Source organism: Lineus longissimus, chromosome 7, assembly GCF_910592395.1.
Source record: "Lineus longissimus chromosome 7, tnLinLong1.2, whole genome shotgun sequence".
Classification (NCBI taxonomy): domain Eukaryota; kingdom Metazoa; phylum Nemertea; class Pilidiophora; order Heteronemertea; family Lineidae; genus Lineus; species Lineus longissimus.
This window is the reverse complement of record NC_088314.1, coordinates 15,649,843-15,663,792: the sequence shown is the minus strand read 5'-3', so window position 1 is coordinate 15,663,792 and position 13,950 is coordinate 15,649,843. Positions and strand designations below refer to the sequence as shown.

Here is a 13,950-nt window from a genome sequence, read left to right as displayed (position 1 = left end):
AATCCTGCAATTCGCCGACTTGCCCCATTGACGGATGTGGAAGAAAACATCATCGTCTACTCCACAATAAATCTCAGGAAAGCGACAAGAAGAACGTGACCATTAGTGGATTTGTTGCGGCAGGTCCATCCAAAACTACTGAGGTGTTGTTACAGACTGCACAGACAACTGTGATTACAGAGGATGGATCAAGAGTTCCAGTCCGAGTGTTGCTAGACCCTGATAGCCAAAGATCATATGTTAGAAAACAGATTGTCGACTCTTTGGGGATTACTGGCCCAAATGAACTCTTGAGCATTGCAACCCTAGGAGGACAGACTAGTAAAACGAAAAGTATGCCGAGAATCAAGCAGTCAATTGCAGATATTCAAGTTGAAGTCCTGGCCATCGAAGAGATTTGTGCAAAACTGGACTTGGTTGATGTGAGAGTTGAGAGATATCAACACCTGAGAGGACTTGCATTTGCAGAATCATATCCGCTCGATGGAGAAATTGATGTCTTGATTGGAGCCGACTATTATTACCTACTGGTAGATGGAGCTGTTAAGAAGGGACCCCCAGGAACACCTACTGCAGTTAAAACCAGCCTTGGATGGGTACTTTGTGGTCCCGCTGGTTCCCAGGAGAAAGCGCCAGTTACTACGTCCATGTTTGTCGCCACCAAAACGGAGAATGTTGCATTCGAGCTTCAACGGTTTTGGGAGTTGGAATCTATTGGTATTGTGAATGACCAATGCGCGAAAATGTCTGTTGAAGATAGGGATGCTATAAAGACGTTTGAGGACTGCCTGTCTTTTGATGGAGAACGTTAAACGGTTGGGATACCGTGGAAAGAGAATTGTCCACAATTGAAGGATAATTACAGCCAGGCGCTGCGGAGATTGGAGTCAGTCGAAAGAAGATTAAAAGTTGGCAATCAAAGCAGTTTGAACTACAAGGAAGCGATAGAGCAGTATGAAAACATGGTTTTTTTGGAAAAGGTCAAGAGTGACGCTGATCCGGCCAAGACTGTCTACTACCTTCCTCATCATGCAGTGGTAAGAGAGGATAAAACTACAACCAAGACAAGAATCGTATTCGATGCATCGGCACGTGATAAGCATGGCGTGTCATTGAACGATTGCCTACACCAAGGTCCCGCCTTACAGCCAAACCTTGTCGCCGTATTGCTGCGATTTCGTATGAACAACATCGCATTGATGGCAGACGTGAAGAAGATGTTTCTTCAAATCAAGATTAGAGAGGAGGATCGTGACGTGCATCGATACCTATGGAGAGATGGGAACTCAGACCGGCCTCCAGAGATCTACAGAATGAACCGAGTCACATTTGGGGTAAATGCGAGTCCATTTCTTGCCATAGCGACCGAGAAGCATCACACTCGAAGGCTTGAGAAGGTTTACCCGCAAGCGGCAAGAGAGATCCAAGACAATATGTATGTTGACGACTGCCTGTCGGGAGCAGCTGGAGTCCCACAAGCTTTAGACCTGAAGACAGATCAAAGGATTTGATGAGAGATGGTGGTTTTGATTTGACAAAGTGGGCTAGTAACTCCAAAGAAGTTATGGAACAAATAGAACCTCAGGATAGAGCTCCATCCGCTGTGATTGACATGAGCACGGGTGAGTCACTAAAGACACTAGGAATTGCATGGAATACGTCAGATGACACCTTCCGCTTCCCAACGGTGAAGACTTTGATTGACTTGGAGGATCCTGAAACAAAACGGAGTCTCTTAAGTATCGCATCAAAAATATTTGATATCATGGGAATGCTATCACCTTATGTCATCAGAGCAAAGTTGCTTTTCCAAGAGTTATGGCAGAAGGGTTTAGGCTGGGATGATACATTGGATGAGACAACAGCACAGAAATGGCGCATATGGAAAGGAGAGCTAAAGGAGTTGGATCAATTGGAGATTCCCCGATGTTTACCCCTGGGACTAGGAGAAATCTCAAGCATTGAACTTCATGGATTTGGAGACGCATCAGAGAAGGCGTACGGAGCAGCGGTATACATCAGAGTGGTAGACCAGAATGGGTACACCGCAGCAAGATTGGTGATGTCAAAGTCAAAAGTAGCGCCAGTGAAGAAAGTGTCACTACCTAGACTTGAACTTCTAGCAGCTGTAGTAAATACAAGATTAGTTAAGTTCGTCAAGGAGTCACTATCAAGAAACATAGACAGAGTTACAATGTGGACAGACAGTACAGTAACACTTGCTTGGATACGCAAGCCTAGTCATATCTGGAAGACGTTTGTAGCTAATAGAGTGGAGGAAATCCAAACGACTTGGGAACCTGAGTTATGGAGACACTGTCCAGGAGAAGATAATCCTAGCGATTTGCTGACTCGTGGATTGCCAGCAGAAGACTTAGTCAATCGTGAGGAATGGTGGAGTGGACCTCAGTGGTTACCATTGTCGACAGATATGTGGCCCAAGGGAAAGTTGTCAGATGAGTCGAGTGAAGATCTAGAGGAGAAGAAGGCAACAATTTGGATCCCAAATTTGACGAGGTCAACAAAGTGCTCAGACTGTAGGCGGCAGGTTACAGAACTCGGAGTTGAAAGAGGAGACCAAGCACCAAGTGATACTTCCGCACAACCATCCAATCGTTGACAAAATAGTCATGGACATGCATGAGGAGTGCATGCATGCAGGATCGGAAACAGTTGTAACCAACTTGAGAAGCAAGATTTGGGTAACTCAGGTCAGGAGGGATGTCAAGAGGATTCTAAACAAATGTCTTATCTGTGAAGTACAAAGAGCATGTCCATCCAAACAGAAGATGGCGCCGCTTCCTTCAGATAGAGTGTCTTTTTCGCCTGCCTTCTCCGTGGTTGGTGTAGATTTTGCTGGGCCGTTGTACGTACTCGAGGTACGTGGAAAAGACAAGCCGGAGAAGGTGTATATTTGCCTCTTCACCTGTGCGACGTCGAGGATGGTACATCTAGAGTTGACTCATCGACTAAAACAGACGAGTTTCTTCAGGCATTTAGGAGAATGGTTAACCGCCGAGGGATCTGCAACACAATGTTGTCTGATAATGCGCGAACATTCAAGTCTGCAGGATCTTTCATCAAAAAGGTCTTCGTTAGGGCAAACAGCATCAAAGAAACAGAGTTGGATAGAGATGCTTTGACTACGCAGTTAGCTGCCAAGGGGATAGAATGGAAATTTATCGTTGAGCGAGCTCCATGGCGAGGTGGCTGGTGGGAGCGGTTAGTTCGGTCAGTCAAGGAGTCATTGAGGAGAGTGTTAGGGAAGGCACTTCTTAGATACACTGAGCTGTACACAGTCTTGACAGATGTTGAAACTGCGATCAACTCTCGACCGTTGACAACCATAAGTGATGATAGTAGAGATCTGAAACCTCTAACGCCAGCTCATCTTGCATTGGGAAGGCCGCTAATGGGAATACCAGATGTAGCAGAAGAAACATGGGAGGCAGCTGATACAATTGTGACGCAGCGCTACTTGTATAGACAGAAGTTAGCCAATCACTTCTGGAAGAGATGGCAAAACGAATATCTACCAAGTCTTACAGTGAGGAAAAAGTGGGAAACTGAGAAGCCACCGGTAGAAGTTGGAAGTATCATGCTGATATCTGAGGATCGTACACCTAGAGGAAGTTGGCTGCTAGGACGGGTGGATGAAGTCTATATGGGAAAGGATGGAATCTGCAGGACCGTCGCAGTAAGGACGAAGAAGGGCGTACTAAAGAGACCAATTCAACGATTACATCACTTAGAGGCGGTGGCGGGTGGCAAAGCTGACCTAAGCAGCGAAACTGGCTCCAGTTCCACTCCAAACCCATGCTATGTTAGTGATCTCAGATCTAGCGTTGAAAATGAGAAAAATGCTCCTGATGAAAGTACTGGTCGAGATAGCGAAGATACATGTACAGACGATAACGAGAATATGGACAATATCATTATGCGCAATCCCCACGGTGGGGAGGACTTTGCGAACAATAGTGTTGGTCGAATGCGAGTAGACCAAGGTGGGGAGGATGTTCCGATCCGTTCCAAATACGGGCGACTCAGAAGCCGCGACGATTCGTCCATGATCAATACACCGCGCGGCGGTATGTCCGAAACTAAGTACGCATGCGCACTTGCTATGAGTATTATGACGTCATCTACGGACATTATATGTGACGTCATCCGTGACGCGAAGTTTGTGTTTATTGTTGGCCGCGGATTGCGCGTTTCTTTATTGTTTAGACGTTACGACGTTTTGACGTCGCAACAAAAAAACTCACTTGAACAACATGGCGAATCTTTAACGCAAGAACATCCTGCGCCGCCTAACCGCATTTTACCGCATTTTTCCGCTTAATTATAAAGCTAGCACGCGAGGCCTTTACGTGAGTAATGTGTAATGTGTAATGTGTAATGTGTATATAATGTCAATTAAATGATTTGTGAATTGTATTCTTTTTTTTTACTATATCCGCCACGTATAGTATTGTTTTTTTGTCCTCCGCCGGCTACGGGCTGCGACAGTCTTGATCAATGGTGCAATATCCTCTTTTGAACATTGCCAGCGGATTACGATAAATGGTTCTGTGTAGGCAATGACAGTCAAACGCTCGGTGATTTAGGCGTCTCGGACATTTTATTCTCGCACATTTTAAATTTCTTCAATGAATGACCATTTTAAGGATAACAAGGGAAGTGCGAATACCATAATTCTCACCAAGGACAATCGTGTTGCATTATGTTTTTAGATTAGTCAAATACTTTGACAAATCAGCTAGTCCTGTCAGAACAGCCGATTCGATTGACAAGAGCTCTCGATTAGCATGGAAAAGTTTCGTGTTAGATGGAGGGATTTTCTCAATGAGGCGCCATATATCTCCGCATATAAATAGGGACTTAATGAATGCGCAGAATACTGGTCTACCTAATTTGTTCAAAATTGTTTCTCATTCTTTCACAACTGGCCTGGTTTCAAGTCACACGGACCCTTATGTACATCAATTGAGTCAGGAGCTAACAGCAAAAAATGGGATAAATATGTGCATATTAAGGGAGGTTATCGTTAAGTCTTGGTACCAAGGAGTTTTGTTACACATCTGACGCTTTCAATCGGACTGATACATCGGTAACCGTATCCAATTGGTAGACAAAACCTTATGGCGATAATCGCGACCAAAATAAGCGCTCTGTGCTGTGCAACAAATTTGTGAAAGTGACCCAAGATTGGTCACTGTCATATTCTTTTATAAGATGGCCAACTGGCAAAAGTATGTGGTCATACTTACTCTGTCAATCGCAACGCTAGCGAACGCTACGTACTACAAATTTGTGTTAGTCGCGCAAAGTAAGTGGATCTCATTTCCGGATTTTTCTCAGCAAGATCAGGATAGATCGCTCCTAGAATGCGTCATATGTTGCTCAATAAAGTTAATAGATTTTGACCTGACCGCAAGTATGTGCAATTTTGGGAAACGGAGGAAAATCTGCCAGTGCAGTTCTAAATCTAGACCGGTGCAATCAAAGTGCTTTTCCTTTGGAAAGACGTCGCATGGAGGACAGTACAAAATGTATCAGCGTTACATGGAGAACGTAAGTTTGAGTTATCTACAAGGTTAGCGTGGTAGCAATTTTGTGATTGTCGCCTCGAAAATGTTGATAACATTAACAATCACTCAGGTTCAAACCCAGTTTTTTAAAATATAATCTTAAGTCATTGCACGACATCACACAAAGTTTCAAGCGTGGTGGTCAATGAGCCGTTTTGAGGTACGTGATTTCAAAGAAATTGGTCTCATTTTCCGATTTATACAGTAAATTCAAGCATATTCACACACAAGCTGTAAACTTATGCACTCGATTTATAAGCTAATATTTAAATCTATGGGGTTGCCTTAAGTGTTCTGTTTAAACGAAACAACCCCTAATAAGCGATAAAAAAACTTGCATCAAACATGGGTTTTTGGAAATTTATATTCTTTTCTTTGAACGAGCATAAAACTTTGTGTGTTGTTCATGATCATCTACTTGAGATAACATGCACCAAATCTCGAGCTAAAGCCTCAGTTGTTATGAAAAATACAAAAAAGGACCCGTGGACAGGAGTACTTGTTTCAAGAGTGTGAAAAGATGACCAAATAATATTGGAGGCCAATGCTAATGTAACCGAATTGTAAGTTTAGTGGACCTCTTGTTCTGAATAAACGGTAGTTCTTGATGATCCCCCTGGATCGTAAATATGTTATGTATGTCTTTAAGCCAGTCCCTCTGTCGCGACGAGAACAACCATAAAGGTACATCCAACGACGTTAGGTCCTAGGTCTTTTGCGAAGAATAGTTTACTCCTCATGTCAATTTTAGTCAGGAACTGATTAGCTCATGTTTCCAGTTTCTGGACGTGCTCATCAAAAGTTGCTTTTGTCGAACACAGATCTCTTCATGTCGAGATACATTCATTCGATCCTGATGAGACGCAACGTATGATATCACCTAGGCACACAATATGGTCATTAGTGTGTTTGGATGCATGCCATGCTCCGGCACAGTGGTAGTAGTCGTGTGATGAGGCGTATTGTCTGCTTTGGATCCGAAAATGAATGCACGCAGCATTTCATTGATCAAGCCTGCCCTCACTTGTGGCACGAATTAGGGGCCCATGCCTCATTTCCTGCGTGCTTTTGCTACTGTACACTCAGGCTGTAGGCATTGACCTATTATCATGCAACGAAAAACACCTTGTTTCATTACCTGTTGATGTAGGATCCAGATGATAAGTTAGGTTCAGTAGGTCAGCAGGTATTAAGCAGCGAATGTTAGTCATCCCACAGGGAGTGCAGGTAACTGACAGGCTTCTTGGCTGTTCCAATCATCCCCTACACCCAGCTGTTACAAAGATAATTTGCTAATCAGCCCAGAGGGAGGGAAAGTAAATGATCAAGCCACTGCATAACTAAAGCGCAATGGCTTGGGTTCTGTGCGTGGTAAGGAGAATTGATAGGGGCCAGATTGAAAATTCCTCATTACACTTCTGCTGAAGTAAATTTTCGAATGATAAACAAAACGTTGCATCAGGATAACATGTGACCAACATTCGTGCCAAACTTCAAGGCGATACAACGTGCCTATTGTGTGCCTTAACTCTTCCCCCTTCCAGTATTATTATCGAAGATTGGTTGCATTTTTTGGGGTTCACCCTGTACCTCAGCTTTTTGCGTCCTCTGGTACGCTCACTGGGAAACCACGATGCTGGCTAAGAAAGATGTAAGAGCCGTTTTGATCGGGCGGAGTACATTTGTCCGCCTCATCCCACAAATAACCATCGGTTTAATCCAGGGTCACCAAATCGTGTGCGAGGAGAAGAGGATTACTACTGTCTCTGATTTTTCGCGGATGGAATTTGTAAGGAGCCTTTAGAGGAACGAACTGATACTAATATGAAGTGTTACCTGATCACAGCTTATGCACATACTTAAGCGACTTCACTGCGAGTACTTATTCGATGCACAGACATAGACCTGGGTGACAAGACGAACGAGCCTGATTTGTCTTGAACCCAAGCCTTTATTGTACACGCAAGGCCTGTATTCGTTTTATTTGATTGGCGGAAAAATGAAGTGTTAAACGAATTATATAACTGATGAGCCTCTATCTACCTTCAAAAGACGCAAGTCTAGATTAAAGCTCGTTCCGGATTATTATTATCTCTATCAGATACAAGAACACGACATTTCGTAATTTGAAAGTTGACTTTTTCAGGAATTTCGTCCAGTAAATACCCCGAATAACAGACACTGCTACCCATATAATAGTAACAGAAGAAAGCAAAATAGAAGAAAAAAAACTCATGATTTCATTATATATAACAGCTACCTGGCAGTCGTAATTCGATGTCATAAGAATGCATATAAAAAGCATTTTTACATATTTAAAGCAGACCCAAAATATGGGAAATTCGAAATAAAAATAACCCATGTCGTCCTAAGTTTTGAGGTAGAGTTTCTTGGTGAATACAAGCGGTATATGATACTCGTTCTCAACCGAAAGAAAATTATCCGTGTGATCGATCCTGTGAAAGGACATCCTGGGCGTATTCTCAAATTTCCAAAATCTGAAAAATTTAGTTGTCGAAAGAAATCAAAACCAACCATTATTTCAGGGGAAATCATGAGAATAGATATGATTGAAAGATTTGTTTTCGTGCATTGCTTACACTGGAAACACTATCGTATCAAGATATACCAACAGCAAATAACAGATGACTTGATACGCTTGAAAAATGGATCTATCCTATTGCAGATAAACAATTCTGATAGGTTACGCCTCAGTGATGTGGTGGACAAATGTCTCCTTTTATGCGAGGAAGTGCGTGTAAGGCAAGTCGCATATCTTAATGTTTACATTCTACAATTTGACGAAGGTAACAAGTCTATTAAGATGTCTGAACATAAATTACAGAAGCCGAACTCTCGGTCGCTTGTCAATTCAGTTCACTACTTCAAAGGGTCTATAGTGGTTTGCTTAGCTCATTCTCTCAGAGTAATACACGTGTATGTTTATCAAAAGAGCAATGGAGATGGAAGATATTTAAAAACAGACGGTCAACCTTCCGTCCTCAGGTGCACTGCAAGCTGTAAGCAGCTTCACATGACCAAAGAGGGGCTATTTGTGGAACTGGCAGTGAGAAAACGCGTCAGCGCCAGTCTCTACTACTTTTAAATAACTGTTCACGTGGTCTACGACATTCACAAGAAGGTTAAAAGGAGATTCAGTTTTGCATGTGGTTGTAGGGATATCAAGATCAACCAATAAGTGATTGCTTGACTAGCTCCGCCCACCTTACTAGCATTTACTTCATAAACAAAGCTCCTAACCTGGACATAGGGGACGATGAGTGTTGTTTTGAATGTTGAGTGTATCAAGCAGTTTTAGGGGCAGGTCGAGCTATACCATTCAGGTATCTTCGTGTATCGCTGGCCGGTATGGACACAATCCAATATTTAATGTCAACACCAATTCAGAATTGTGTCCCACATAATTCACATTAAGAGTTGACATCAGATTGGCCAATCAAGAACGCAGGTTTTAATCTATACACAAAATCGATTTCGTGTAGACATTAATCAGATTAATGTAATCACACATTCGATCTATATGGGACATTTATTGTAAAATATTTTGTGTGAACACTTATTCCGATTAATGTTGGACATAATTCTGAATATGTGTCGACACTTAATTAGCCAATCAGAATTGAGGTTTAAGTGTCGATATTAAATACAAATAATGTACATTATACGCAATTTCTGTACAAAAAAACAATGACTTGATTGGCTGATTTTTGTGCGGAAGTTAAGTATTTATGGTGTACATTATTCCAACTTCCATCTCTATTTGCACGTCAACGTTTTCCCTGTGTACAAGGTACAAGGACATATGTGCGATTGTACGAGACATTCTATGGTGTTACGGTCAAGAAGGCTGGCAGACGACAAAAAAAATTAACAAAATAATTATTTTTAGCCATGCTGAGCTTGCTAACGGGCAAGGTAACCGTCGAATGAAAGATTATGCATTATAGCTGTGTTATGCAATATTTGACTCTGCCAGATATGCTGAAATATAAATGCGACTTTTACAAGTGTTAAACGACATATAATAAGAGCAAGAGTCATACTGTACAAATCATTTATATATGAATTCACTAAGGAGCTATATATTTGCATTCTTTTTTATCATTAATTAACAACAGTATCGCACAATCTTTCGTATCTACACCGTAGAGCATTCGCTTGAGAGGTAGCAAAATTACCACTCGTTGTTTACGTGTAATCTTTTTGTAGATTAAAAAAGGTTTCCAACTAAATAAAATTCATATGAAAGTATTGATTATGTTCTCATCGAGTTATTGAAAAAAACCAGTCTGTCTTTTAAAGCTGCATACCTGAGACAAGGACGCACAGAATGTATCTAAAATGTGCGCACATCAAGGGTAAACTAATATAAATGTATTGTATAAAATTTCAGCACGTTGGCCAATGTATATGCTTTACACGACCATGCAAGATGAGTCAAAAATGTCCGTATGTTTTCAAACAAATTAAAGTTACGAGCAGGCATGAAGTATCAATAACCTGATCATCACACAGTCTTTACTTCAAGTCATTCTTTTTTATGTTTTTGCTCAATGATACAATATACACAAGTGGTGAAATACTAGGCGTTTATTACCAAAAGTATTGCTACCATCTGCTTGGTTATTGCTCCTAATGAAGTAATCCTTCCTAAATATCCACAAATAGCGGTATTTTCTACCGAAAAGCGGTTCCAGACCGTGAGAAGTAACGTAAGCGCTGAGACATAGTGATGACGCCACATATCAACGGGAGCCAATTATGTATCCGACCACATTACTTGGCCAAATCTGCTACAAAACAATCAAACAGATGTGGGATGATTTTCTTGAATCTAACAGTCAATGTTGTTTTGTTGGTTCCGGGGCTTTAATCCAACATTTGTTAGTTGCACGGTAAGACTTTTATTCAAAACATACCAATCAGTAATTGAAGTAAAAATGCAAGTTTTTAAAAATTAAGTGTTTAAAATAGCATTGGTATGAAAATAAAATTCATCAATAAAGGATATAGAGAAGTTCCTCGCATTGTTCGCCGTCTGACACAGGCCTGGTTTGACTTTTTTTCTAAATCCAGCGAAGTTGTTAATTTTTACTCTAACAAATGATATAAGGCAGTCATTTCCACCATCATTACTACAATCATCATTTTCATCATCCAAAGGTTCTTCCTCAGATTCATTTCACTTGTCCATGCACCAAAAACGGTGCAGGATTAAAATGAAACGGCAAGGGGCCATTGTGCTCATCGTATAGATATTTGGCGCTTTGGAATTCACCCTGGTTAAGAATCATTGTACATGTATAGTATATATGTCAAACCAAAGTCGGTATGACATGTGATGTATCGTTGCTTGGAATAAGTACCATAAGAATATCATCAAAAACAAGTCAATAATAAACGAGATATTGCACTTTTTACCTATTCTATTTTTGGCCTCCTGGTGGCCAATCTGAGTACCAGATCAGATCGAAATTCGGTGTCCGAGGTAACATGACGTAGGGAGTCATGTGTACTAAATTTCAAGTTCATAGCTTTAGTGGTTAAGAAACGTTCCATAGTTACACTCAAACGACTAATTTACGCTATTTGACCTCTGTGACCTTGAAAAGAAGGTCAAATCAAAAACTCATATGATATGTGTTGTATCCTTGCCAGGAGAACCTACCATAAAAATGTTATCGAAAACGAATTACTTATAAGCGAGATATCAAACTTTCTAGGTTTTCACTTTTGGCCCTGGCCCCCTGGTGGCCAAGTCGAGAATCAGACCGGACTGAAATTCAGGGTCATAGATCACCTGACCAAGGGGGTCCTTTGTACAAAGTCTCAAGTTCATAGCCTTAGGGGTTAAGAAACGTGCCACAGTTACGCCAATTGCCAATTTACGCCATTTGACCTCTGTGACCTTGACGAGTACGTCAAATCAAAAACTTATACCATATGTGATGTATCTTTGCTAAGAGTATCTACCATAAAATTGTTACCAAAAACGAATTGGTAATAAGCGAGATATGGCACTATTCAAATTTTTGCCCCCTGATGGCCAAGTTAAGAATCAGACCGGACCGAAAATCAGTGTCACAGGTTATCTGACCTAGGAGTCATGTGTACTAAATTTCAAGTTCATAGCTTTAGTGGTTAAGAAACGTTCCATAGTTACACACAGACGGCCAATTCACACCATTTGACCTCTGTTACCTTGAAAAGTAGATCAGATCAAAAACACATATGAAATGTGATATATCCTTGGCAGGAGTACCTACTATAAAAATTTCATCAAAAACAAATCACTAATAAGTGAGATATCACACTCTTTATGTTTTCATGGTATTCATATTTATGCTTTCATAAAGAGTGTTATCACACTCTTTATGGTTTTGACCCCCTAGTGGCCAAGTCAAGAATCAGACCGGGCTGGAATTCAGTGTCAAATGTTATCTCACTTAGGGGGTCATGCATACAAAGTTTCGAGTCCATAGCCCTAGCGGTTAAGAAACGAGCCACTGTTTTTTAAATAGGATACGACGACGACGGCGACGGACGCCCGACACAGCGATGTCGACTAGACTCCCCGTACCGGTGAGCCAAAAACAAGGATTGCAGTTGGTTTACAAACAATGCTGACAACTTCAAACAAGATTTGTGACCCGTCACAGCAAAACCAGGCGCATGTCGCTCTGAGCTTGGCAGGTTGAGACGGCCAGTTAGTTCATTTCTCTGTTGTCTGCTTTTTGTGAAGTATGGGCGCATCGATTTCTTTCATTTTCTCTTGGTGTCATTTAGGCTTATCTTCTGTGCGACAAGCGCCTGGTTCCGCTGTGAGGGTCACATTTGCTAAGGCCTGCACAACTTCTGATTCATTTTGTATCAGGTCGTTGTCAATGGCATACATTTTTTGTCAGCCAATTACATTGTACCAGCTGACTGGCATGCAGCTTTCAACATTACGGAATGCGGACGACTGCCTATGGAACTGATCATACGTCTATTTCCCAAGGCTCCCGACAACATGTATAATGAAGAATAGAGACCTATTTTGATATCTGGTGGTGGCAAGCAAATGCAACGCATACAGTATTGTGCGCATGACAAAAAATATAAGCTTATATGGGAGGAAAATCTTACCAATATAAATTTCAACTGTCGGGGCCAAGATACCGCGCATACTAAGTAGGCCAAGCTCCATATATGACATCTAAACAAAAAGACAGACGTGCCAATAAGTGATCCACGCAGATTGATCAGCTATTGAGTACATAGGTCGCATTCAAATGTACAGCTTTCTCTGTTCAGTTTATAGTGGAATGAGCCGTATACATAAAGACCGGCTGGACATAATGGTAGTCTCTAATGTTTGGAACGTTCCAAATGGAACGACCCAAATGGAACGACCCAAATATCTATATGAACCAGCAAAACTCCCATCAACCTCGTGCCCATATCATTACACAGGCGTCTGGAATTAGACAGGTTCATGAACCAGAATAACTGCTTTGAAACGACAGACTGCCGATAACGTGACATTGGCGGTTCAATTTATGATAAAGACTGTGCTTTTTTTCAGCATTACTGCCATTTTTAGAGAGATGTATGAGGTAAAATCGTCCCAGATCATTGCATAAGGCCTACGGTAATCAAATGCCTGTGTATTTTAGTTTCAAAAGTCACCGATAGGTGGCTATTTCCATCCACACGTGGCAGAGTTTACTGACCTATGTTTTGGAGAGTGCATAATGTAAACACTCCTGTCCATCTGAACATCGGATACGCCATGACTGTACAGCAAATTCCCGCCAATTCATGCGCCTCGAAAAACTATAAAAGTTCTTTGAAAAGATTGTTAGTGCCTAGTATTGATACCGAAATGCTATGTATCTACTATTTACTTGATTTGAATCCCAAAACTAGAGAAATATTCAATACAGTCACCAATTGACCATACAATTGACGAACTACAACAACTGAGTAATCCGCCGGATTCTAATACACCAATGTAAATAGGCTATGGCTGCCCATTTATACAGTCGAGCATTGTTTTTCAACGGTCTGTCCCGAATCAAGGCTCGATGACGTCGATTGATTGGCCTCCTAGGCACGAGGTCTCGTGGTTGCGTATAGATTGTGGAATGCCAAGTTGGTAACGCTGAACGGTTGTTTTTTTTCTCCAAAATTACTAGTCTGAGGGCGAAAAAAAACCTCCTGCATGTATATCGGGATATATACAATCTGTTTTAAGCTAAATTGATTCTAATTCCGTGGGGAAAATTACAATTTGGCAGATTTTGGGTCGTTCCATTTAATTTTGGGTGGTTCCATTTGGAACGTTCCAAACATT

General features: G+C 41.4%; 2 protein-coding genes across 2 annotated transcripts; both read left to right on the top strand.

Annotated features, from left to right (window-relative positions):
• The first annotated feature begins 962 nt into the window (after nt 1–962).
• Nucleotides 963–1,511, top strand: LOC135491605 (uncharacterized). Its single transcript, XM_064777576.1, has one exon. It carries the CDS (start codon nt 963–965, stop codon nt 1,509–1,511), a length of 549 nt encoding a protein of 182 aa, XP_064633646.1.
• Nucleotides 1,512–1,564: 53 nt separating this feature from the next.
• On the top strand, nt 1,565–2,620 carry LOC135491604 (uncharacterized). Its single transcript, XM_064777575.1, has one exon. It carries the CDS (start codon nt 1,565–1,567, stop codon nt 2,618–2,620), a length of 1,056 nt encoding a protein of 351 aa, XP_064633645.1.
• Nucleotides 2,621–13,950: the final 11,330 nt, after the last annotated feature.